The following is a 23,991-nucleotide window of genomic DNA, read 5'->3' as shown; positions in this document are numbered from 1 at the left end:
AGATCTTTGAGCCCCTTAGCAATGGTAGCTTGGCAGGGAGAGTCTCCCGGCGCCGCCCAGGTACCGGGGGCAGCGCAGCCTTAATCTCCCGCCCCCCAAGCTAGGGGTAGCCCCGGAGGACAGCTGTCGGCAGCTGCGCAGGCGCCGTCGGTGCTTCTGGCATCCGCTCTGCCCCGCCAGGCAGCCTAGCGCCCTCTAGCGGACGACCACGCGCAGGCGCAGTCGGTGCCCACCGGACCACTTAACCCAGCCACCCGAGTACTACGGGTCTCGAGAGGACGCCCTGCGCAGGCGCGATCGGTGCTGTCTGGCAGCTGCTCAGCCCCGCCCACGGAGCCCATAAGCTCCCGCTCGCTGACTCTCCCCTCCCCGCGCAGGCGCAGTGGGTTGCCGGAGACTCCCGGTTCCGGACGTCTCTCCGGTGGCTGGGGAGACACGGTTGTGTTCTTCAAGTGCTGACGGGCCGCGGCGGCGGACCCGGGGCTCTGGCAGCATCACGGAGGCGCAGGCTGTGTCCGAGGGTTCGGGGCCGGGCGTCGCCGGTCCCGGGACGGCCCCTCCGGTGACGGTACTAGTGATGCGGCAGGACGAGGCCGCCGCGGATGGCGCGCTAAGGCCGGGTCCGGCGGGGAGCGAGGCGGCGGTGGATGCCGAGGACGAGGCGGGGGACGACGACGCCGACCTGCTGGACACATCGGACCCTGCGGGCGGCGGCGAGAGTGCGGCCAGTCCCGAGGAGCTGGAGGACGAGGGTGCCGAGGGCGGCGGCAGCGGGGCGCGCAGGCGGGGCTCCAAGACCTGCACCTACGAGGGCTGCCGCGAGACCACCAGCCAGGTAGCCAAGCAGCGCAAGCCCTGGATGTGCAAGAAGCACCGCAACAAGATGTACAAGGACAAGTACAAGAAGAAGAAGAGCGAAGAGGCCCAGGGCTCCGGCGGCGCCTCGGCGGCCAGCGCAGGCAATGTCAAGCTGGAGGTATGCGCCTCGGGTCCCGGGCCAGGGCAGGTGGGTGCAACTCCACTCTCTTCACAAATGCAGGGACTCCCCCACCTGCTCCCAAGGGGGCTAGGCTCATCTTCCACTCCCGGGAGGTAAGGGAGCAGACAGCGAGAACCCCAGCTGATGATGGCACTTTGGAGGTGATCTGCCCCTCTTGTCATTAACCCATTCCTACTCTCTACCGTGTGGCATCCTGCCTGTTTGTTTACTTACCCCGTCCTTGGTTGTCAGTAACTTCAGTGCCCCTATCCTTTTCTTAACCCCGCCCCACCCCCAAAAAGTTGGATTGTTAGTGGGGTGGTAGGTCACGAAACACTTTGGGGTTGCTTGATCAGACTCACATGGGAGAGTAAAAGCAAGTTGGGGTTCTGCTGCTAGCGGTATGGACTTGGGCCCGTTATTCACCTCGCTCAAGTTTTGGCTATTTTGTTTGTTGGCCTTAAAACAATGCCCAATCAGTGTTTCTTCGGATTTTATTTGGGGTAGGTGAAAATTCTAATTGGTGTGCATTTCAGCTCATACTCGGCAAAATCCACCTAAATGTTTGAGCTGTTTAAAACAAACACACAAACAAAAGAATCCCTAAAAAGTCACCTCTTATCACAAACATCCCTTTTGAAACGGGAATTCTACCACTTGTGGAAGCTGGGCCTAGATGAATCAAAAGTATTTCTACTACAAGTGTCTTTGGTTTTGTGGTATTAACGTCCTAAACCCACCTACAGCGGTGCACTTGACTGGGGTCAAGTCAGTCAGTTGGTTCTAGCATTCATGTATTGTGCACATAAGCCCAACAGTCCTGTAAATAAGGGTAACTGGAGAGAGTTAGAGGAAGAAGTTGTCTTTGCTTTCTGTGATATTAGAATCCTCTTTTATAGTTTTGAGATGTAAAGCATGTATGTATGTATGGAAGATTTTTATAACCGAAGTTTGCTAAATATCTCATAATGAAAGGGGAAAGGGATATTTTAATAAGGAGCCGATAGATAAAAGGGCAAGACCAAAACAAAAACAAAATCCCAAATAAAGATAACATTGCTAAGTTCATGTTATGTCTGGTCTCGTGGAAAGCATTTTGTTTAAGTCCAGCAAGTTCTTTGCATGTGCAAGGCCCTAGATCTAGCTCCTAGCCTATGTCTCCCACTCTTCATTGTCATTGTGTGGTTTTATCAGGGGCAGAGCAGTTCACGTAACCTTAGCAACATTCTCTTACGCAAGGAAAAGCTAAGTATTTAGATTCTTTCATATTGGGAGTAAACACTGCTTGTTTTTTTGTGGGATTTGAGGGCTCAGGTAAGGTTGCTGTTGCAGCTTGCCTGTTTACTCCGCACTGGTGACGTCACACCTGTGATTTCCAGCTCCTTCTAGCTTTACCCAGAAAGCTGTATTGTCTGCTTCTGTAAGCAGTAGTCTACTGTCTCCTTCACACCTGAGGGGTGTGAATCAGGTGTGACTCCAGCATCTCTTTAGCAGTAGATTGCCTAACTCATTTATTTTATCCAAAAGCAGGCAGACTGTTTTGACTTAGATTGTTCTGTAGAGAGAATTTGGTTTCGCTTGGCAGTCTTCTGTTATATTGAAAACAGCTGACAGGTAAGACCCTCTGCCCAAAATCTTCAATTTGAGACTTCACAGGAGACTACAGAACCCTGTCTAGAAAGCCTTCAGGGAGGGGTTTTTCTCTGAATTAATGGCCAGCACCCTGCCTGTGACTTACCAAGAGGCTTTCCTAAAGTTTCACAGAAACTGAACAAAAGGAAGGAAATCAAAGATGTGTTCATTATCACTGCAAGGCCTGCTGTTGTAAATTATAATACCATGTTAAATGTTCTTCATCAACCCCAGGAAAGTGCAGACAACATACTCTCCATTGTCAAGCAAAGAACAGGATCTTTCGGGGATCGCCCTGCAAGGCCTACTCTGTTAGAACAAGTGTTAAATCAGAAAAGACTGGTAAGTGTTTTCTTGTAAAGCAGATGCTTGTTCTCAGTGGAGCTGTTTTCCCTTTCTAAGACGGAAGTGGTTCCCTGCCATCAGAAGGCATAATGCTGTGCCTCTGGACACGCTGGCCATGCCCCTTCCCCAGGACTGCAGTGGAAGGAACACCCTGAGCCCTGTTTGAGCGAGATGAAATTCTAAAACACTCTAAATATATGGAATCGTACTGTAATGAAATTGAGATATAATTACTGGTATTTAATAAGGGTCTCTGATGTAAAACTGATAGGAATGATCAGAAGTCATTCAGGAAAGAAGTGATTGTTTGATAAATACTGGAATATTTGGATAGTAATTTTGAAGGAAAGAATTTAACTCATACTACATACATTTTTTTGGTAGGCTATTAGAAATTTTTTTAAAAATTGAATTCGGATTTCATCTCAAAATTCCACAATGAGGTGTTATAATATTGAAGAATCGTGAAGCAAAGATTTGAACTTGACAATTTAAAAATGTAGACAAAGGCAGTGCTGAAAATTAAAACTGCAAAGTGACATAGGAAAAATAGAAGCAATAGATATAAAAGGCTGGTCAGTACGTTTGATATTATTATAACATCCCAGCACTTGAAAGACTCAGGCCAGGGGTGTTGCCTTGAGTTCAAAGCCAGCCTGGCTATGGTGTGAGACCTGATCTCAACCAACAAAAATATGCTAATCCTATTAATAATCTCTTTTCCTTCTTTTCTCTTTAAGTCATTACTAAGAAGTCCAGAAGTTGTCCAGTTTTTACAGAAACAGCAGCAGCTATTAAATCAACAAGTTTTGGAGCAAAGACAGCAGCAGTTTCCAGGAGCACCAGTGTGAGTGGCTCCCAAACTCTGATTTCTCTTACTATAATGGATGGATGGACTTTTATACTAAAGGTGATATCCTGATAGTCAGGCATTGGTGGTGCACACCTGGAATCCCTGTACTGTGGAGACTGAGCCAAGAGGAGCCCAGGTTTGAGCCAGCCTGGGCTATATAGCAAGCTTCTTTCTCAAAAAGGAAAAAAAAAAGAGGTAGAGAGAGGCTGTTAGCAAAAATATTTTCCTATAAATGTGCGTGTGCATTTGGGGATAGATAAGTATTGCATTTTTGCATCGAATCCTTCCAGATTGCTATGAGTTTGAAAAAAAATCACCTTTACAGTTTTTAATGTTTTTCTTCAGTTGTGCGTACTGGAGCTAATGAGGCAGTTACTTTCTGTGGAAGTTATAGTTCAGAGTAATATCAATTCATCCGGCACCATGATTCTCTCCGGAGGCATGGAACGGAGTGTTTTGGGTTGTCGTAGAGACATAAAACATAGCTAGGCTGGGGTGAGGGGCTAGGAATACTGAATGTTTTCAGGGTCTGTGATGTTCCCTTGCCATTAATGCACCTCAGCTGCAGTGATACCCTGAGGTCAGAGTGCCAAGGTCAGGTTCTCATAATAACCGTTCTTTACAGTTCAGACAGGCGCTGTGAGAGCTGAGCGTGCTCACACCTGTGAGGAGAGTGGTCGCATAAACTACAGAGCGCCCAAAGCTGGCACCTTGACTGTTGTGTCTCTCTCCTCCAAGGCAGACCATCTCTTGAATTTGTCAACAGTTTAGACATCTCAGCCCACCAAGTCCAGGGCAGAATTGGTTTTCTTATATTCATTCATTCTTACGTTCTTCATAAAGGAGATCCTGAAAATAGAGGAACTCTCCACATTTTGTCAGTGGTTTTCAGAACTACCTTCTTGTTCCTAAGTACTATTTATTAAAAGATTCATGAATTATTTTTTTCTTTTACTTGCTCCTAAGAAAACTTTAAAAAGGCAAAAATACCATGAGATGAAGACTCAAATGTCAAGAGTATATCCAGGAGTAGGTTAATAAATGTGTCACAGGCTGAACTCTGCAGAAGTGTGTGGTTGGTTCCTAAGTTCTGAAATGTACATGATGCTAAGCTTACAGCTATTATAGAAAGTACTCAAGGGCTGGGGATGAGCTTAGCCTTAGAGCACTTGCCTAGCCTGTGCAAAGGCCCTCGACTCAATTCCCTGCATCACCACCACAACAAACAAACAGAGGGAAAAGGGTGTTTTTCTCCATTTTGTGCTGTACACTTGTGTACCTGAAAAAGACATTTTGCCAGAATCATTAAAGTCCTGTTGTTGACCCTTGACTTGTCTCTTGTACTTATTTCTTTAGCTTCACACTGGCTGTAGAGGAATTCGCTTACTGTCTGGTACTGTTCTTACAGTAAATGGAGCGTTATTGTTTCTGTAGACTTGCAGGCCTTGCACGCAGCAAGCCCATGGGCCACACGTTCTAGGGCAGCTGTGACTCTGCCCAGCACATTGTAGTGACTGTGTCGTGTCGCAGTGCCGAAAGGGTGGATATCCATGACGAACTTGTTAACTTTTGTAGCAAAATAGCCCAGCTTATACTTCAGTTATAAAAATGTGACATCAATAGAGAAAACTAATAGATCCATGTTTTAAAAATCTGGAGGTGGCTTTAAAAACTTGTTAAGCCCTAGAGTAGATCATCAAGGGCTTCAGAGTCTTTCTCTAGGATGTTAGGAATAAAGTAGATACCCATTCGTGAATTTAGGTAGGAATTAGGATAATTTCCAATACAACTTAATTATTACCTGTCATATTGGAAATTTTTATCCCTTAAAAAATCCATAAGGATCTTGCTTTAGAGTAGATGCTCTGCAGTTTATCCGCACTCCCCCATTCTATATGCTCCTGAGTTCTGACGTGACTGTAGCTTCTTCACCAACAGGCTTTTCTTTACCTATCCCTTAGTTCAGGAAATAATGGCGTGCCAGCCTTAAGATGACCTCTGAGCGTTTTGAACATTCACACTTATATCTTTAGACTCCCACCTAGTTACCATAGTAACAAGCCCTAGCCTGCACAATGAGGTCTATGGTCTAATCTCTGTTATACCATCTGATAACCTGACACATGTCACCACTGAGGCTATGTGACATAAGCTATCCATCCCTTGCGAGGTAAGTCTGAATGCCAGCCTAAGCCTAAGATGTGCAAAACCACCCTATCGGCCTGTCAGTGCCAAACAGTTACTGAGGGGTTGGGATTGAAGGCTAGAGTTTGGGGTGGTCGAGTCAATATCTGTGCTAGTGAGTAACTGATACCCTTAGCTGTTAGGGTTATTTTTCACCGGATAACAAATTTTAGAATTGGTGAACTTCATCTGAGAAGACAGTGAAGACTGCATAGTAAGCTCTTACCCTGCAGGAAGTAGATGTGATGGTGGATGGATGGAAGACGCTGGACGCTTCAAGAAAAGGGAAATGCGCCCAGCCCCCATGATTTAAAAATAATGCAATTTCCTCCAGCATCTCCAGAATCAGCCCTGCCAGCACCTTGGCATTGGCACAGAGGGACTGATTTCAGACTTGTGGTTTTCAGAACTCTGAAATAATACTGTCTTGTGGTACTTTTTTTCTTTAACAGCAGCAAGAAGGGAGGGCTTAACTCATTAGGCCCCATAGCTTACCTAGAAATGCTGGGTTTGGGTTTTTAGTTTGTTTCTGATAGGATATTATCTTGCATACTAAGCCACTAAAACCACAAGTGAAGATACTTTTAGCTGTAAGAGTGTGGATTACCGAGTTTAAAAGGCACCCCAGTGTTCTAAAGCAGACAGTACTGATTGTACATTGTGCAGCCTCTGCCCCTTACCAAGGCTTTCTGAACCCCAACCAGCTCACAATGGTAAAACTTAGAACCACTAGGACAATTTGGGCAGGGGAAACAAAAGCAGCTCACAAACGCTTCAAGTCATCCACAATTGTACAAGCTTCTCTAAGAAAACATTTTAATCAATTAGACGTGTTTCACAGCATATGAAAAATAAACGATTCTGAGTGACAGTTTTCCTTACACAGCCAGGTGTTTGACGCATCACCTGCTAACGCTCTTACTATATACACGTTCCTTGACTAACATGCACGATGCTGAGTCGCTAAGGTAGGATGCTCAACTGACGATGTGTACTAGGTTCATGTTTTACTTCCGACACTTCATCATGCAAAGGTTTATTTAGTTGTGGCCTGGCGCTGAGCTGGGGAGAGGCTGTCAACCACCCCTAATTTCTGCAAAGTATCCTTAAAATTACACATAAAATGCTGATTACTTCGAGATTTAAAAAAAAAATAGTGCCACCAATGTTTTTACAGCATGAAGTCTTAAAATCCCATTTTCCTAGTAGGATAGCTTATGATTAAGCATCTTAAGGAGCCACGGATCACATACATAGAATTGTTATCTAAAGTCGGAAAGAAAAAAAAAATGAGCCCAAGATGTATTTACAGCATTGTCTACCATGAACCACCAAGATGTGTATAGCATTTTCAGGACAGAAAGCAAGGCTGCTGGATCATAGGCATCTCTTGGTGGTCTGTTCTATACTCATTTGAACTTACGTTTAACATATGTGAGGGTTACCCACCCTTGTACAGTTCAGCTGCTGAACCCGAGCAGCTAAGAAGATGTGGAATGCATGGAATATTTTGCTTTACTAAATACATACATGAAATATCTGGAACACATTCAGAATGAAGCAGGAGCTTGACATCCAGTAGGCAATGTTTATAAAATGCTTCTGCTCCTGTTCCTTCTGTTGTCATGGGGATAACCATAACTCCATCCTTAGAAGACAATGAAAAGAGGATTCTAAATGCTAGTGAGGTTGCCACCTTTGCTGGCTATGCAACAGAATACCCAAATTGTTGCTAAAAAAAAAAAAAAAAGCAGCTCTTAACATTATCACCTGGCTGGAACAAACTAACCATGTCTTATTTTTGTTAAGGCTCACACAAATACTGACTCGAACCGGGTGATGAGCATCCAGCCTCTTGTGGGCAGACCACACTGGTGCAGCTCTCCATTGCATGACCCTGCCCAGGACAACTGGACCCAGGTTTGCAGTGGGTAGAGACCTGGCCTGCCCACTGTCCTCTTTATCCTGTAAGACAACACTGCACAGCATATTTTTGCTTGACTGCGTGTCAAATGGTCAAAGGAGTCTGAAGTCAAGTATTTTACATTATGATATTTTAGATCCCTTAGCAGCCAAAGGAGGGGGGGGGAACCTATTAAAATGTGACCATGTTACATAAGCAGAGGGCTAACATCTCTTTAATGCTAAATTCTCTGATGGTACATATGCACCTATGTCACGATCCCTTTCTCAAAGAAATCAGGCACACTTAGATATTTTGTCTGCTTTCTTAATACTGCAAGGAAAACAAGTGGTTTGTTTCATCTCTTAAATTTTGTTTTTAAGCTTCTACTTTTGTTTTGAGACAGACTGTCCCCAAACTCATTGTGTGGTCCAGGCTGCACTGACTTCACAGAGATCCACCTGCCTCTGCCTCCCCAGTGTGCCTCCACCACATCTGGAAGCTTCTACCTCTGAACAGTGCAGTGAAGCTACATTATCGCCAGAGGATGTTTAGCCACTGCGGAAGAGAGCAGGGGACTGCTGGAAATCTGGGACGAACACTTTGTGGCCTTGCGTGGCTACTCAGAGAAGATCTGCCGTAGCAATGCTTTTTCCAAAGAAGAAGCTGGGAGAACTATCTGAAATACAGGGAGGCCAGGAGGTGGGGGTGGCGAGGACTGAGAGTGGCCCTTCCGCAAAGACAAATTACATAATTGTCCCGAAAAGACAGAAAATTCCCATAGAGTAGTCATTAAGAACTTGATTACATTTTTTTTTCCCCAAGCCCAAGAAAATTTGCATGTGTGGATTTTAAAAGTTCTGAGACCCGGTGCCTGGGCAAATGACTCGCTGTTAGATTTGTGGCTCCCTGGAGGTGGGGCCTGCCTCTGATGTACATTGGATTCGGCAGCACCTGACATTGTACCTGGTAGACACAGAGGCACGAGGCAGACGGAATGAATCAATGAGCTTGGGTCTTTCTACACTCTAAGTGGGCTCCCAGGCTTTAATGCGAACATAAATGATATGTATATACCATACGTATTTATGATATATATATGATAGGTTTTATAGATACAGTTAGGCATTGTGAGTATAACTTGTCACATCTTATCTATCTTAAATACAATTGGATGGGAACAACAAATGTATGTGCACTGATGCTAGGTAGAACGGATTAAACGAAGGAAACTCAGATTACAGACGCTCGGTCCTTCACAAGCACAAACGCCATCTTAAGGATTGTGCTTCCCAAAGGGCATGAAGTAAACTTACAAGCAACGCGGTGATCATCGAGAGGCACATGCCATGAAATCGGAAGGAAATTTCCCTTTATCATCCAAAGACGGAAATAGCAGACTTTAAGAATACATGCACAGTGCCATATGCACGTATATACACGTTTCTAAAGATGCTCTGTTATTCACTACCGCTGTCTCCTCAAAAATGTAGGCCAGATGAGGTATCCCCACTGCACTTGGGAAGTTATATCCAGGTGTTTCAAGCTGTAGGAGAGGCTGCCAGGTGTAGCCAGCCAACACAGGTGCCAGGCTAAGTACTCTATAAACATGACCCAGAGGTGCTTCTAGATTGCCCCCCAAGGCTTTGCTGTTGCTTTAATCACTGTAACTAATTGATATTTGTCACAGGATGCAAGATGTGGCAAAGGGGTGCCCTGCCTTGGAGGCTTCAGTCTGCGCATCCTGGACAGTGCGAGTGGCCGCACGATGCTCCTCCCACCTTCCAGTCTACAGCTTTGTCTGCACAGGTTTGCGTGCAGTGTACACAGGCAGACACAGCCATCTGCAAGGCTGCCTTGCCGGGAGAACCGGAAGCTGGAGCCTGACGGGAAGCAGGAGCCCTCTGTGCTCCTTGGGACCGAATTCTGTTCTAACACTCAGGGCCGTGGCTCATCTCAGGCTGTTTCCCCGTATCAGCCTCTTTTGTCTTTAAGCAGCGGCGACACGACTCTAAGCTTCACAGTTTCTCCGTTTCCAATCACAGTTTCAATCTGTTTAAACGTACCGCTGACCTCGGCACAGAAGCCGGCTTTGCCTATTCCAGCTCCAGAGATAGAGTTTCTGAGGTTTATCCCACAGATCACTGAGCGAGTTTGATTTTCTTTCTTGCCATTCACATTGAAAGTGAGAGCTTTTAAACTATGTGGATTTGACTGGGTTGCGCTCTAATGCTCCTAAACACTATTCTTTTTTTCTCTCTCTCTTTTTCTTAATGTAAGCAGCTTTGTGTTTTCATTAGCTGGCCCGACATTCTGTACCGTGACAAGCTGACTGGAGTGGCCAATAACCTTCACATGCTGTCTCCCCTCTCACCAGAGGCTTCTCATTCTAGCGCCGGCCTGGAAAACACTCTTCTTCAGCCGCACAGTACTAGTCCTGGGTTAACTAGTAGCACAAAAAAAAAAAAGTGATAAAAATGTGAATAGTATACATTATATGTATTTACATCTGCATCCAAAAGCTTCTGTTGGCTGCAGGCTGCAGGAACCGCTGCCTGCATCTATTCTGTGGAAATGTAGCTGGCGACGTGACTGTTAAGACACTGAAGAAATGGGGTTATGTGGGGAGCCCATCTGAGTTAAAACCTTGTCCAGCCACTGCAGTGGTCCATGAAGATGAATCTCAATCCAGCAGGGGGTGCTTGTGACATCCTGGCGATGATACTCGGCTCCCCAGCCCTGAAAAGCAAGAAAAGAGCCCAGAATGAATTGTGCCTCGTTGCCTTGCCAGGGGTCTCCTAGTTAGAAGTGACCCACAACTCCCACCTGGATTCTGTTAACAGCTCCTTAAAAATATTTTTAAACTTTTATGGTTTTATTTTTGTGTATGAGTGTTTTGCTATTTGCATAGCTATGCACTACGTATGTGTGGTGCCTGTAAATGTTTACCTGTTTGCGTAGCTATGTGTGTGCAGTGTCTGCGCCAGTCAGAAGAGGGTGTCAGATCCCCTGGAACTGGAGTTGCAAATGGCTGTGAGCCACCGTGTGGGTGCTGGGAACTGAACCCAGCTGGGAACTGAACTGCAAGAGTAACCAGCGCTCTTAACCCCTGGCCAACCTCTCCAGCCCCCGCAGTGGCTTCTAAGCAGCCTCTCTCACTGCAGCCCGGCACACCACCTTTTCTCCACTCAGCCGTCAGAATGGCCCTTTAAAGACAGACCGGAACTGGGTGTGGCGCTTCACGCCAGTCACGCCAGCAGGAGAGGGAACGAAGCAGGAAGAGGCAGAGCTCAAGGCCAGCCTGGGCAACAACAGAATGACCCTGTGCCCAAACAAACAAAACAACAAGCTCTCAGGAAATGCTCCAATTTCATTTGCACCCACATCCTCCCTGCACAAGACTGCAGTCAGCCGGTCCAGTTTCCCTCCCATATCCAGGCTTGTAGCGGCCAGGGGCTTCTGAGCTTGCTTTTTCTCCATCCCTATGGCTTTCCTACACGGGAGCCAGGACCCCGTGGCCTCCGCCGGCACACACTACTCCCGCGATGCCTTCCCGCCTGTAACCTCTCTATTTCCCTTTATCTGATTCATTCCACTCGCGTGTGGTTAGCGCCTGTCTTTTTCTCCCTGTACACTGGTCCCGCAAGGCAGAGGCCTATGAGTAACCAATGCCCAGGCCTGGAAACGTCCTAATGCCAGGGCAGCACCTGGCTCACCCCTGGCAGCTGCCCAATAAAGAGCTGTTGATTGTCTGACTGACGGAGAGCTATGGCCAGTAAAATCACAGCTGAAAAAAAAAAAAACTTTAAAGATGTTCTGCTCGTTCACTTACAATGACTGACACCTGTGTTGAGTCATCTGTAAAATTTTAAACTAATCATTGCCACTTCTTATTTTGTTTAAGTCCTTGCAGGGGTAGCAGTGAATCTCGGTGCTAAAGTGATTGCCTAGCCTGTGTGAGGACCTGAGGTTTTTTTTTGCTTCATCGCAGGGAGGAGGGAGTAGAAAGGGGGTTGGGAAAAGGCATCTCTATGTATGCTTGTATTACCTATGAGATGCCCACAGCTCGTCCTCATTAAAAATCATGGACTCAGGAAAAATAACTGTCCCATTCAAGGATGGGTCACTAACGGTGAGCTACTGCCCCCTGCTGGCTCCAATGCGACAGTGTACTGGAAATTTTCCTGCTTTGAAAGATGAAAAAAGCTGGCTTGTCCTCTTAAAAGGTCCCTTTAAGACGTTTTCCCTGGTTTTCAAGACAGAGTCTCTCTGTGTAACAGCTCTTGCTGTTCTGGAACTCGCTTTGTAGGTCAAGCTGTCCTCGAACTCATAGAGAGATCCACCTTCCTCTGCCTCCCAAGTGCAGGGTTTAAAGGTGTGTGCCACCACCACTCAGTTTAAGAACTGAAAACTGGACTGGAGGGATGGCTCAGAGGTAAAGAGCACTGACTGCTCTTCCAGAGGTCCTGAGTTCGATTCCCAGCCAACCACATGGCTCACAACCATCTGTAATGATCTGATGCCCTCTTCTGGCCTGCCAGTGTACATGCATGCAGAACACTGTACACATAATAATTAATGAAGAAAACATTTATTTAAAAAAAGAATAAAAAAGAATTGAAAACTATATGTGCTGAGCCTTACTTTTAAAGTAGTTACTAAAATTATCAATATGATAAAATATAATTTGGGTATAGAAAAATAAGACAACCATTGGTCATAGTAACTAACTTTTTCCCCCCCTCAAGACAGAGTTTCTCTGTGTATTCTGGAACTTGTTTATGTAGAACAGGCTGTCTTCAAACTCACAGAGATCCACCTGCCTCTGCCTCCCAAGTGCTGGAATTAAAGGCGTGTGCCACCACCACCTGGCTATCATTTAAATGGCTAGTGAAACTTACTTTAAGGCAAGGAACATAGCTCAGTAGAGGACACTTACCTAACTCAATCAGGAAGCCCTGGTTTCCACCCCCCAGTGCTGCTATTTAAAAAGGCAGGTGGGGCCTAGAGATGTGGTTCAGTTAAGAGCACTGGCTGTTCTTGCTGAGGACCTGGGTTCAATTCCCAGTACCCACATGGCAGCTCACACAACCTGTAACTCCAGTTTGTGGGGGTCTGGCGCCCTCTTCTGACCTTTTTGGGCCAAGAATGTTCATGAATCCCCCACCCCTAACTGAAGACAGTTGATGGCGTTTGCGGAGGGTAATTTTCTTTAAGGCTGTGACCCCTGGATGGTGACCTCAGCTATACTATTTCCTTTGGCTGGCCCCACACCCAGGGATAGATGAGCAGCTGAAGTTGGACTAGATAATTAAAAAAAATAAAAAATAAAAAGAGGGCAAGAATCAAAATTTTTAGAAGCAAAAAAACCAAAGTTGTTATCCACCTGAGCTGGCTGAGCAAATGCCACGTCCAGTCAGCCTTGTGCGCTTCCTGCCCCTCTTCCTCTTTACAGCCCCAGAGCCAGCAGCCTCACCTTCACGAAGCTCATCCGAATCGTGCACATCTTGGTCAGCTCGTACACGACCTCAAAGCCGTGGTGCACCGACTGCGCGAGCAGCTGGGCGAAGAGCTGGTTGTTAAAGACCTTGAGGCTGCAGCCGCTGGGGATCTTGCAGACCGTGGCGGGGTGGAAGCCGTGCTGATAGTTGCAGTTCCGGCTCTGCACGAAGATGCTGCTGTCGCTCACGCACTCCGCGTACACCTCGCCCCCGACGTAGTACAGATGCACCCCTGTGGACACAAACCCCACACTCCTTCTCCTCTGCTCCCTTCCCAGAGACTCCTAGCACCTCAAGAGATGGGAGCCTCTGCAGCCGTCAGGTTAGCTCTGACACCATCACTGGTCATAGAGGAGAAGGTGTGTGTCCCAAATACCCACTTGTTTCGACTTTTCCTACAAAATCCCCCTACAGAGTTCAACCCTGAGGGCTGCAGAGACAGCTCAGCTCTCAGCACCCAAATGTAGCTCACAGCCATCTGCAATGAACTGGTTCCAGAGGATCTGATGCCCTCTTCTGGCCTCTATGGGCATTGCATACACACGGTATGTACACACACATACATACACACACACATACGTACTGGCAAAACACCCATACACATAAAATAAAATAAAAATTTAATTTATTTTTATTTGATGTTCATGAAGGTTTTGCCTTCATGTATGTCTCTGCGGGGGTGTCAGAGCCCTGGAACTGGCATTACAGACAAGTGTGAGTTCCGTGGGAGCTGGGAATTGAACCCTGATCCTCCAGAAGAGCAGTCAGTGCTCTTACTCACTGAGCAATCTCTCCAGCCCCAAGGAAAAAAGAAATTTAAGCCCAACCCACATAAATGGACGTTCATAAAAATGAGGCTGTAGTCTCTCACTTATTACGGCTCCTACCCTTTCTGATCTCACTTCAGAAAAGCATCCATGACCCTAGTCTAGACACAATAGAAACACATCATGCAAAACAAAATCCCACAAAGCCATCACCCCACATCTAAACAGAAGCCCAGCTAATATCATGTAAATGCTACTGAAACCCACACACTGAACCTACTCCAGAACTTGAGTCTTACTAGCAGTTATAAATTTATTTCTTTGAAGCCCAGTGTGACGGCACACAGCTTCAGCCCCAGCCCTCAGGAGGCAGAGGCAGGTGAGTTTGAGACCATCCTGGCCTAGGTAGTGTTCAGGCCAGCCAGGGCTGCACAGTGAGACCCTGACTCAGCACTAAAATATTTCTGTGAGTAGAGGCTTCATTTCAGAGGCACGTCACTCAGCCATAAAGAACACCATGTGCCCCTGAGAACAGGGACGCTCCTACCATACTTCCACACACAGCCGTGTGAAAACACAGCAACATGCAGCTTGTCTCAGTTTATATAACATTCCCGTAATTACATTTCAAAGCGACATCCTGGATAAACAGAGTGCGGCGCACGCGCACAATGGAATTTTATTCAGCTGTAAAGAAAGCATGAGATTATAAAATGATGGAACTGGAGATGATCAGAAATAGGCCAGATTTAAACAAAATCCACCACCGCCACCACCGCCACAACGGCCGCAGTCACATGACCACTATCCACCTTCACCCCCAACCCCACCCAGTCCGTCTCCTCTTCTCTTTTCTCCTCTTACTTGCCCTCGGCTTTTCTCTCTATTTTCTTCCATGATGGGCATCAGGCCTGACCCCCACAACGCAGGCACTGGCGACCATGAGGAAGTGGATGAATGATTCTGATTGGCTGAACCGCCAGCAAAGCTGCAGTGCTGCCTCCCTTAGCCACGCCCGTGCACGAAGGGGGTCGGTGTGACCGACCCTGACTGACACGGATGGGGCGTTCTATTTTGTTCAGCTGAGCTCAAAGCGGTCTGTTCCGCGCTGTCCAGAGCCCCAGGCATCTTGATAATAAGCCAACTTTTAAAGGCTCTGCAGAAGGGAAGGCGATGGAGGCCAGGGGAAAGCCAACTGCAGGCTTGGGGGGCGGGGACGGGGGCTGTATTAATGGGTGGAGATCATTCCACCTGGCTGCAGACAGAGAGGCAGCAGGGTTCTCTGAGCTTCGCTGTTGTCTTGAGCTCTCCCTTTTGTGGTGGCACCTCCCTGGGTATTCCCTGCACTTTAGAGCACAGGGGCATGCTACCCACCTCTGCCTTTTGACAGCTCCTCTTCAGTGTGGCCGTGCTATCTCTCCGCCCCAACAAGAGGACTACAGAGACACACTTGCTCCTTGACCCTACAGACCTGAAAGCTGCTGGGAACAGCCTGGGGGTGGGGTACCACAGGCTTAGAGGGTATTTTAACCAAATGACCTTCAAGCGTATAATCCTCCCGGAATCTATTGCATAAGATTTTAGTCCCCTGAGCCTGGTCTGTGTGTATTTAGGGGGTGCTTCTCGTCCATGTTAAAGCCTCATCTGCAAACCCTACACACGTTAGCAGAGGCAAGAATGGAAAGGTGGGTCCCTAGGGGAAGAAGCAGAGCCCAAGGTGGAACATGCGAGAGCCTGCTCTGAGTATCACGTGAGGACAGAATCCGGAAGCAGGCTGGACTCTGGCTAGAGAGGGCACCATCTCCAGAAGGAGCGCTATCCACTTGGTTTCATTTGGCCCTTAAGTGTCAAGATCACCTCAGGGCAGATCTGTTCTCAGGGTTGAGCTAGCACAGAAGTCACTTGGTGGGATTGGGGGGCATTCAAACATGCTGTTCACTGAGCCACGGCCTAGTGAGGGAGCAATGTACATACATTTCAGTACAGATTGATGCTGCCCTACGCTTCCTCCTGGGGAGCCAGGGCTGGGATCACAGGCCTGTGTCAGCTTGTGGCCCTTTGCTGTGTCATGGCCTCGCAGCACTGACCCCATGCCACCGCTGAAGATGGTCTACTGAATTTAGAGGCGGAGACCCCAAGAGAACAGGTCCCTCCCCATGCCTGGAGATCTTCCCATGGGCTACAGGGCCTTTGCTGATGTCTAACCCAGCGTTTAGAAGCAGCGATGGAGACGCTGTGTTGGCTCTCACCCTTTCCAATGTGTCTCCTGGTGTTTTCGATTGTTGAGTTTCTGTTCACATTTGAAAGAAGCCCAAGACAGAACCTATTCCTGTTATTGGAAGGGTCGGTGAAGCCGTCTACGAGCACGCTCCGGGAGGACGCCTGGAAAGTCTCTCCCACCCGATTGTTTAGTTCATAGTAGGCAACCGAGCACCAGTGCTGGGGTTCCTCATAGCAAACTGGCCGGAAGTCTGAAAACAGAAACAAGAGAGAAGGCGTGCCATCACTGTCATCTCTCGGCTCTCAAGGTCATGACTCCAAACAGGAAGCAGGGATGAACACTTTAAACCAGAAAGTTGGCTGTAGGACCGAGTCCGCCTTCCTTTGTAATCCGTCAAACGCGTGTGTTTGACGGAAGCTGTTTGGATCTAGCTCATTGAGTCTAAGGCCATGGTCCTTGTTAACTTCCCACAGCTAGGGTATCTGTAAATACTTTTGTTTAGAGATGTGATATAATACAGGGCCAGGGAAAGGTAGCCATGGACAGACCGATGTACAATACTGCCAGTCCCCGAGTAAACACTGCTTGGAGCTAGGTGGCATCCTATTGTTACAGGACTGAACTGAACCCCTGTGTCAAAAGGTGTAAGTCCACAATAACACGATTAAAAACAAACCGATAGTTTGAATATGGTAACCAAATCGAAAGCGCTGAATGAATTCTAGTGAGGAAAAAACTAAATAGACTGGCTCACATTCTCCTCTATAAAAACACGGATATCTATTGACATATGACCTAAGGATATTTCACGGAGAGCTGACTTCTCAGCATTGCCAGGGTCTGTCCACAGATGGAAGGAGGTCAAAGGGTAACCGGGTAAAATGCAGTCAGTGCAGGTGATCTTTTAGAGCACAGGTGTGTGTTAGGCAACTATGTATCTTATAATTTAATTATCCTGTCCTTTAAGCACTGGCCCTAATACTAAGTATCAAACACATGCAGGAAATTCTCTATGCAGAAGTAGTGAATGAACAAGCGTTTCAGGCTCTCCTTTGGACGCAGAGGAGAGGAACAACGTAATACGAGGTGATACATGTGAACTGGGTGTGTAAGGATTTGTTTAGAGAAAACATTAAACACACTCTGACACTTCTTATCTCACATCTTATATGTCCTTTGAGAGAAAGGATAATTTTTCCTACTCTTTTAATTCTTTTGCAGCAACCTGGGGCAAGGCTTTATTTACTTGTTCACTTAGCGAGAGTTAATAAATATACATTAAATAGGGTTTATGACTAAAAGAGCAGGGCAGATTGTAACCATGGGTGCCAGCTGTTTGTGTGCAGCCTCTGCCCACTCCAGTTATTACTAATCGCACACGTTAGAGGCGCCTATATATCTTCCCTTTATATGTCTCCTCTTCAACTTCAACGCCAGCTTCACAGAGGCGGCGGCACACACACCATGGAGACACACTAGAGCGTCTTCTCCCTCTTGCGTATGCTTTTCCAATACAGCTCAAAGCTCCTAAACCGCTATCTTCAGTGGCTGTCTTGGCTTCAGAGGAGAGAGAGCATGTACCGGCTGGTGCTGGGGGGCCTAGCTTTGCACACCGCTGAGGTCACGTGCATGGCACTGAAAGCAAAAGACGCCTGCCTTTGGGTTGTTCAAAGAGGCAAGCAAACAATAGCCTAACTTTGGTCCCACTATGGCCTGCTCTCGGGCCAAATCTCACTGATGCCTTTAGTAAGTTAGTTATTACCGCGCGTGCACAATGCGTGTGTGGAAGTCACAGGACAACTCGCGGGAGTCCTTTCTCTCCTTCTACCTTTACGTAAGTTCTGGGGACGTAGCTCAGGCTGGCAGGCTTACATAGCAGTGCCTTGACCTGCTAAGCTATCTCGCCAGCCCTTTCTTTTAGTATCTACATTTTTAATTTTTTATTCGTCCTATATCAATATGTTAATCTTACTTCTACAGTCAGCAAAGTGCCACAGGCTTGTAAAACTCCACCATTGGGGAAGCTGGAGCAAGACAATGGTGGGTTCGGGACCAGCCTAAGGCTAAAAGCAGATCACGTTTCAAAACAAACAATAATACCACGTTCTGTAAATTTCCAGGGATGCTGTTAAATTCTATTTAGTTTCGGAGAGAGGACTGGATCCCAAAATATGTATCGGCAGGTCCGCGCCAAAATTGTTCCTGGTCTTCCTGGAGGGTGGTGGGTTAGATGGACCAGGCCCACAGATGGCGCTGTAAGCCTAAAGGCGCCACAGACAGGCTAGATGCGACAACCAATCACACTTACGAACATCCACGTGGATCCCCTTTCCCACAGACTGACCTGAGTGTTGAAATGGACTGTCTGACTCGGTAGGACTTCCCGGAGAGTGTGGGTAGCTGGCGGGGCATGGAGACTGCGGAAACACGTGGCCTGGCGAGGAGGGAGGTGCAGGACAGAGGGGTTGCTGGAAAGAGTCCGGGTAGGTGGCATTGTGCGGCATGAGGGGCTCGCTGTGCAGGGAGGCGCTTCGGAACTTGGCCAGGAGGCTGAGCTGGGGGTTGTACTCGCTGTGTCTTGGTACCAGTACCGGAGGCAGAACTAGGAACAAAGAGAAGGAAAGTGGGCACCCCGAACTTGGCCCATCAGGATTAAGTGGGATAGTGAATGGTTTTCCTTGGCCATTTGTGATGGTTTCCTTGGCCAGACCCCTCTCTACAGATTGGCTCATGGGCAACGCTGCACGGAGGTCCCATCGTACCCAGGAGCCTGTGGGCTACGCTCAGTCACCAGCCCCTCCTTGCCACCTGCGTCTTGAGCAGACAGTCACAATCGGGGACCAAGATCTGGAGGCTCCCGTGCACGCCCACCTTGATAACAGCCTCATAGTGACTTTATGGAGATCCATGAACCTGTGTCTTTCTTCAACTCTGTCAATAAAATCCTCTTTAAAAGAGGCAAAGTTAGTTCCAAATGCTTTCAACCAAACTTTAGGTGAAGTCCAAAATATTTGCTATTAGAGACCACACTGAATTATTCAGATGATCAGCTTCAATTTCAGACTTGTTGCTGTTGATGAAATATTTTATGTCCTTACCACAATGATCTAAAAGCAAGTGGTCAAAAACTATCAAGTTAAATACAAGGGATAAGCGAAGAAACGAAGTAAACGATCAGAGGCAACATGAAAAATCTGCCAGTTAAATGTGTTCAGGTTAGTGGGTCCCTTCTGGCCTCCCTCCATCTCCCCCCAAGTACTGAGATGGAGCCCACAGGCCTCACACGGCTAAACAAGTGCTCTACCACTCAGCCACACCCAGCCCCCCTTTTAACTTTAAGACAGGATCTTCATAAGTTACCCAGGTTGGCCTTCAACATAGTGAGTCAACTAGGCAGGCACTGCGCTTGCATCCTTTTGCCTCGGCCTCGGAGTAGATGGGCCTGTGGGAGCCTGGGTTCCAATCATTACAATGCACATGAGTGACAGCTGCTTCCGGAGCTGGCCCTCAGCAAAGAGTATCTTTCCTATTTCCTTACCCCACTCAACCGGCGTGGCTGTCCCTCTTCTTGCTTTCCACCTCCCTCCCCTGGACAGCTGTCAAAACCGACAGACAGGTTACCTGGCCTTGAGATTTCTTCCAAGTCCACTCCTAAATTATTTTATTAATGAGACTAAGAACCCAAAGAAGGAACTCCAGTTTTCCCAGTCACATGTGAGGACCAGCTGAGATCCTGAAAATGCTGAGGGCAGAGACCATAGCAACCACTTGAGGTCCTAACGGGCTGTCTAATAAATTAGACAGTTGTTGGTTACGCTAAGATACAAGTGCCACTGTTGTACTCTTGGGGGTATCACGCCAGGCTGCTCATTGTTGGGGTCCATAGGTTTGCGGCCAGGTAGGACCACTTTTCTCCCTGAGAAGCTTGCACAGCGCCTTCAGATACTGAGAAGCAGCCTTCAGGGAGGAAGCTTTCAGGTCAGTTCCAGCTGGGTGCCTATAAGGCAAATCACCTCGTTCTATTAAAAAGGTGTTAGGAATGGGTAAAAGAACCCTGTAACAAATATTATTTAAAATTAATATTATAGGTGATTTTTAAATTAATATAATCTTGGCCCGTCTTCTTAGAAATTTAAACCTAAAACCAAGGACGTAAAAAGCTATCTACATACATGAAATATTCAGACTGTCATCTTAAGAGAAATCTAAACTGAAATGAGAAATGGAGACTCAAAAATATTCTTTAAAATTAGGCTTTTGAGTATCTAAAAGGAAAAGCAGGTACTTTTTTCACACGACACTTCTTTTTTTCTTTATCTATATTTTTATTGTTTTTATTGAGCTGTACATTTTTCTCCACTCCCCTTTTTACCTCCCCTCTCCATTTCTGCCTTCTTCCGTGACCCTCATGCTCCCAATTTACCCAGGAGATCTTGTCTTTTTCACCGTCCTGTGTAGATTCATGTATCTCTCTCTTAGTGTCCTCTTTGTTGTCTAGGTTCTCTGGGGTTGTGACCTGTAGGCTGGTTTTCCTTTGCTCTATATGACACTTCTTTCTAATGGTTACATTTTAGAACCGTGACTCAGAAAGCACTTTTGAAAGATTTGTTTTCTAATTATGCGCGTGCTGGGGAGGGTTTGTGCAGATGATCACAGAGGGAGTTAGATCCCCTAGATCTGGAGTCACATCCAACATGGGTGCTAGGAACCAGACTGGGGTCCTTTGCAAGAGCAGTATATGCTCTTAATAGCTGAGCATCTCTCCAGTCCCAGAAAGAATTTCGTTTCTGTGGGGCGGGGGGGAGGTGGACGGGGCCGCTAAGGGGTTGCTGAGTGAAAGAGCACAATCTAGCATATATGAAGCCCTGGTGCTATCCCAACAAAGCCATTGAAGAACAATGGCCCACCTTCTTCAAGCCCTTATTTCAGTACTGGAATCCTTCCACAATCCCCCCTTGGCTGTTTCAGACTGACGTGGGATGTCTTCCTCCACATACCAGAGATTAGCAAAAGGAGCCCACACCCACACCCGAGATCAACTCTAATAGTTATTGGTTTCAGTCTGCTAGGGGTGGGAGGAGGGAGGATATTTAATACGTCTTCTTGTTGTTGTTTGTTTGTTTGTTTTTACAGTTAATCATTATTAAGGCACTACTTAAGAACTAAGACAGATAGCCAGATAGCCCACACCTTTAAGTCCAGCACTTGGGAGGCAGAGGCAGTCTAATCTCTATGAGTGTGAGTTCAAGTTTGAAAAAGAATAAGGAGGAGGAGGAAGGAAGGGAGGGAGGGAGGAAGGGAGGGAAAGAGGGAGGGAGGGAGGAAAGGAAGGAAGAAAGAGAAAGAACAAACTAGGAAGGGCTTACATCTCCTAAATCTGTCCAAATAAAACTGCATTTTTCAAAATCCTAGCAAGCTGACAAGCCTCTTAGTATAAGACTACCATCATTTTCCGACTGCATGATTTTGGAACATTTCTCCAGTGCCCCACACCACCCCATACAGAGGTCATTTTGTGTGGATGCTCCAATACCCGGGGAACCTGTGGCGATCTCGACCTCCAAGCAAGCAGGGACTGGTGGAAGCACCCACCTGGCGTCTCGACTCGGCGGTAATGGTACGGGTTGATGCAGACCTCCTTCTGCTTGGAGCCGAAGGGGAACTCACAGCATTCCAGGGGCTTCAGCTCATGGTGGGACTGCAGGTCTGGCCAGCGCCACACGCGGCAATAGATGACATGGGGGAGCCCTTTGCGGTGGGACACCTGTAGTCGTCCGTCCAGGGACCTGGGGATGGTGACACACTTGCTCGGCTGGCCCGGGCAGCTCAGCGCCCTCTCCAGCTCGTCCATGGCTCCTTTCTTCTTCTTTAGCTTCTTCACCAAAGAGTCCACGGCCTTCTCAGCCCACTTCTCCTCTTCATCTCCCTGCTTCCAGCCCAGCAGCCTCTTGACTGCGGGGCTGGTGAAGGAGAAGAGGGAGCTGATGGGAGTGCTGGGGTGCATAGGAGGCCGACCTCAGGCTGCTGCGCACGGAAAGAGGTTGAGGCCTTTCAGGGCTGGCAGGGCCCCGGGAATATCAGCATCAAGCGCTTGTCCATGGATGGCATAGGCACAAGCTTGCCTTTTCTTCTGGAAGCGGTGGGGAGAGATTAAAGTTGGAAAGTGGGCTGACTTCCTCCAAAACCCTTGGGTGGGTGGATGGTCCAATTCTGAAAGACAGGACAAGCATTCTTGAGCTATGTGAGTGATTTTCAGAGGTGAGGAAGGATAGAAGGGACAAAGAACCCTCCCAATGTTTTAACCTGGAAACTCCTTCGAGTCTTTGCTGACCCTGCCCTCCTCTTCCTTCTCCCAGCCAGATCTTGGTCACAGCCTTCCAAATCTCTACTGTCATTTCTTTCTCTCCATTAATACAGTCCACCCCAGCATGGCTGTCGCCCCAATATGACTTCCCTCCTTCACACTCTCTCCCACACCAATTTCTTTCTTTCCTAAATACAATTCCCATCAAATCACTTTCCTGGGTAAGAAATGGCGTGGCTCCTTCAGCTACCAAATGTAGGTTGTACCTGGGTTTCCAGGACTCCCAGCCCCTCCCTCTGCGTGTGTGCTCTTTCTTTATGTCCAAGTTGCATAAGTTGTCCACCTGCATTGCAGGAAATGTACACAGGCAAATGCAAGCGAAAAGGAAGACACCGAGGTCTCCAATAACCCCATTGCGCAGATCTCACTGTTTAGTATTTTGAGACAGCAGTTCTCAGAGTGCGTTCCCAGGAAGCACTTGCAGCTTCCTGAGACCCCTTCCAGGTCTCCTTTCCAAATGCACAGCTCTGGAAACTAAATTCTTTTTACACACATCGGCCGAAACAACAGATCTGTCGTGACAGGTGGTATGGGGAGGTGGAAATGTGAACACAGGTACCATCCATTAAACCAGCATTCAAAAGATTTGTATAGCTATACAATGCCCTTTTACCAATCTTTTAGACATGGCATTTAATTTTTAAATGCCTGCCTTGAGACTGGAGAGGTTGCTCAGCAGTTAAGAGCACTTGCTGCTCTTGCATGAGTTTGATTCCCAGCTGCTCACAAGTACCTTTTAACTCCAAGTCCAAAGATCTGCTGCCCTCTTCTGGCTTCCTTGGGCACTACATATATATATATGCACACTGGCATACACACATTTTTTCTCTTTTGCATCCCTGGGAGAAGGAGATGGAGCTTTCTGGGTCTCCTTACATAAATGATCTTATTTTGCAATGCAAGACACTGCGTGCTAGGCTAGGGACTGCATGCATTGCACCCTAAGCCCTAAAGCCCTTTGGGACTTGCTTTGATCCCCTGCTCCTGTGGCCAGGACTAGCACCTCCAAAGAGCACTAAGACAGCCTGGTTAGGCGAAGCTGATGACACCCAGCGCCACTCCTCATGAGGACCCTTTTAGGATGGTCCCCGGGCAAACTGTGCTGAAGGGATAGGAAAGTCTCCAAAGCTGGTCTCTTTCACTTGGTAGTTTGACTTACTCTCCATTTTCTTTTGAAAGGTTGACTTTGTGGCTTAATTTATAAAGTGGAGCTAAGTCACCACGTAGGAGTTATGTTTACCC

General features: G+C 47.3%; 2 protein-coding genes across 2 annotated transcripts in view; one reads left to right on the top strand and one right to left on the bottom strand.

Moving 5' to 3' along the window:
* The first annotated feature begins 368 nt into the window (after positions 1–368).
* On the top strand, positions 369–5,139 carry Rfxap (regulatory factor X associated protein). Its single transcript, XM_050120253.1, has 3 exons — positions 369–976; positions 2,846–2,953; positions 3,697–5,139. Exons 1-3 carry the CDS (start codon positions 578–580, stop codon positions 3,805–3,807), a joined length of 618 nt encoding a protein of 205 aa, XP_049976210.1. The 5' UTR covers positions 369–577; the 3' UTR covers positions 3,808–5,139.
* Positions 5,140–10,380: 5,241 nt separating this feature from the next.
* Positions 10,381–23,991, bottom strand: part of Smad9 (SMAD family member 9) — a 35,989-nt gene continuing 22,378 nt past the window's right edge. The window contains exons 2-6 of the mRNA XM_050120250.1: positions 21,978–22,595; positions 18,730–18,987; positions 16,414–16,635; positions 13,373–13,629; positions 10,381–10,635 (exon numbers count right to left, since the gene is read on the bottom strand). Of these exons, the coding sequence (XP_049976207.1) occupies positions 10,492–10,635; positions 13,373–13,629; positions 16,414–16,635; positions 18,730–18,987; positions 21,978–22,389 (1,293 nt within the window). The 5' untranslated portion in view covers positions 22,390–22,595 and the 3' untranslated portion in view covers positions 10,381–10,491. The remainder of the gene's footprint in view (positions 10,636–13,372; positions 13,630–16,413; positions 16,636–18,729; positions 18,988–21,977; positions 22,596–23,991) is intronic.

This window comes from Alexandromys fortis, unplaced genomic scaffold (assembly GCF_014885135.2).
Source record: "Alexandromys fortis isolate MF-2015 unplaced genomic scaffold, M_Fortis_MF-2015_v1.1 scaffold_172, whole genome shotgun sequence".
NCBI lineage: Eukaryota > Metazoa > Chordata > Mammalia > Rodentia > Cricetidae > Alexandromys > Alexandromys fortis.
This window is presented reverse-complemented; position numbering and strand designations above follow the sequence as displayed.

Coding starts and splice junctions, on each gene's coding strand:
- Rfxap (XM_050120253.1), top strand. CDS start 578: ATGCGGCAGGACGAGGCCGCCGCGGATGGCGCGCTAAGGCCGGGTCCG. Junction 977..2,845: donor CAGGCAATGTCAAGCTGGAG/GTATGCGCCTCG, acceptor CATCAACCCCAG/GAAAGTGCAGACAACATACT. Junction 2,954..3,696: donor TGTTAAATCAGAAAAGACTG/GTAAGTGTTTTC, acceptor TTTCTCTTTAAG/TCATTACTAAGAAGTCCAGA.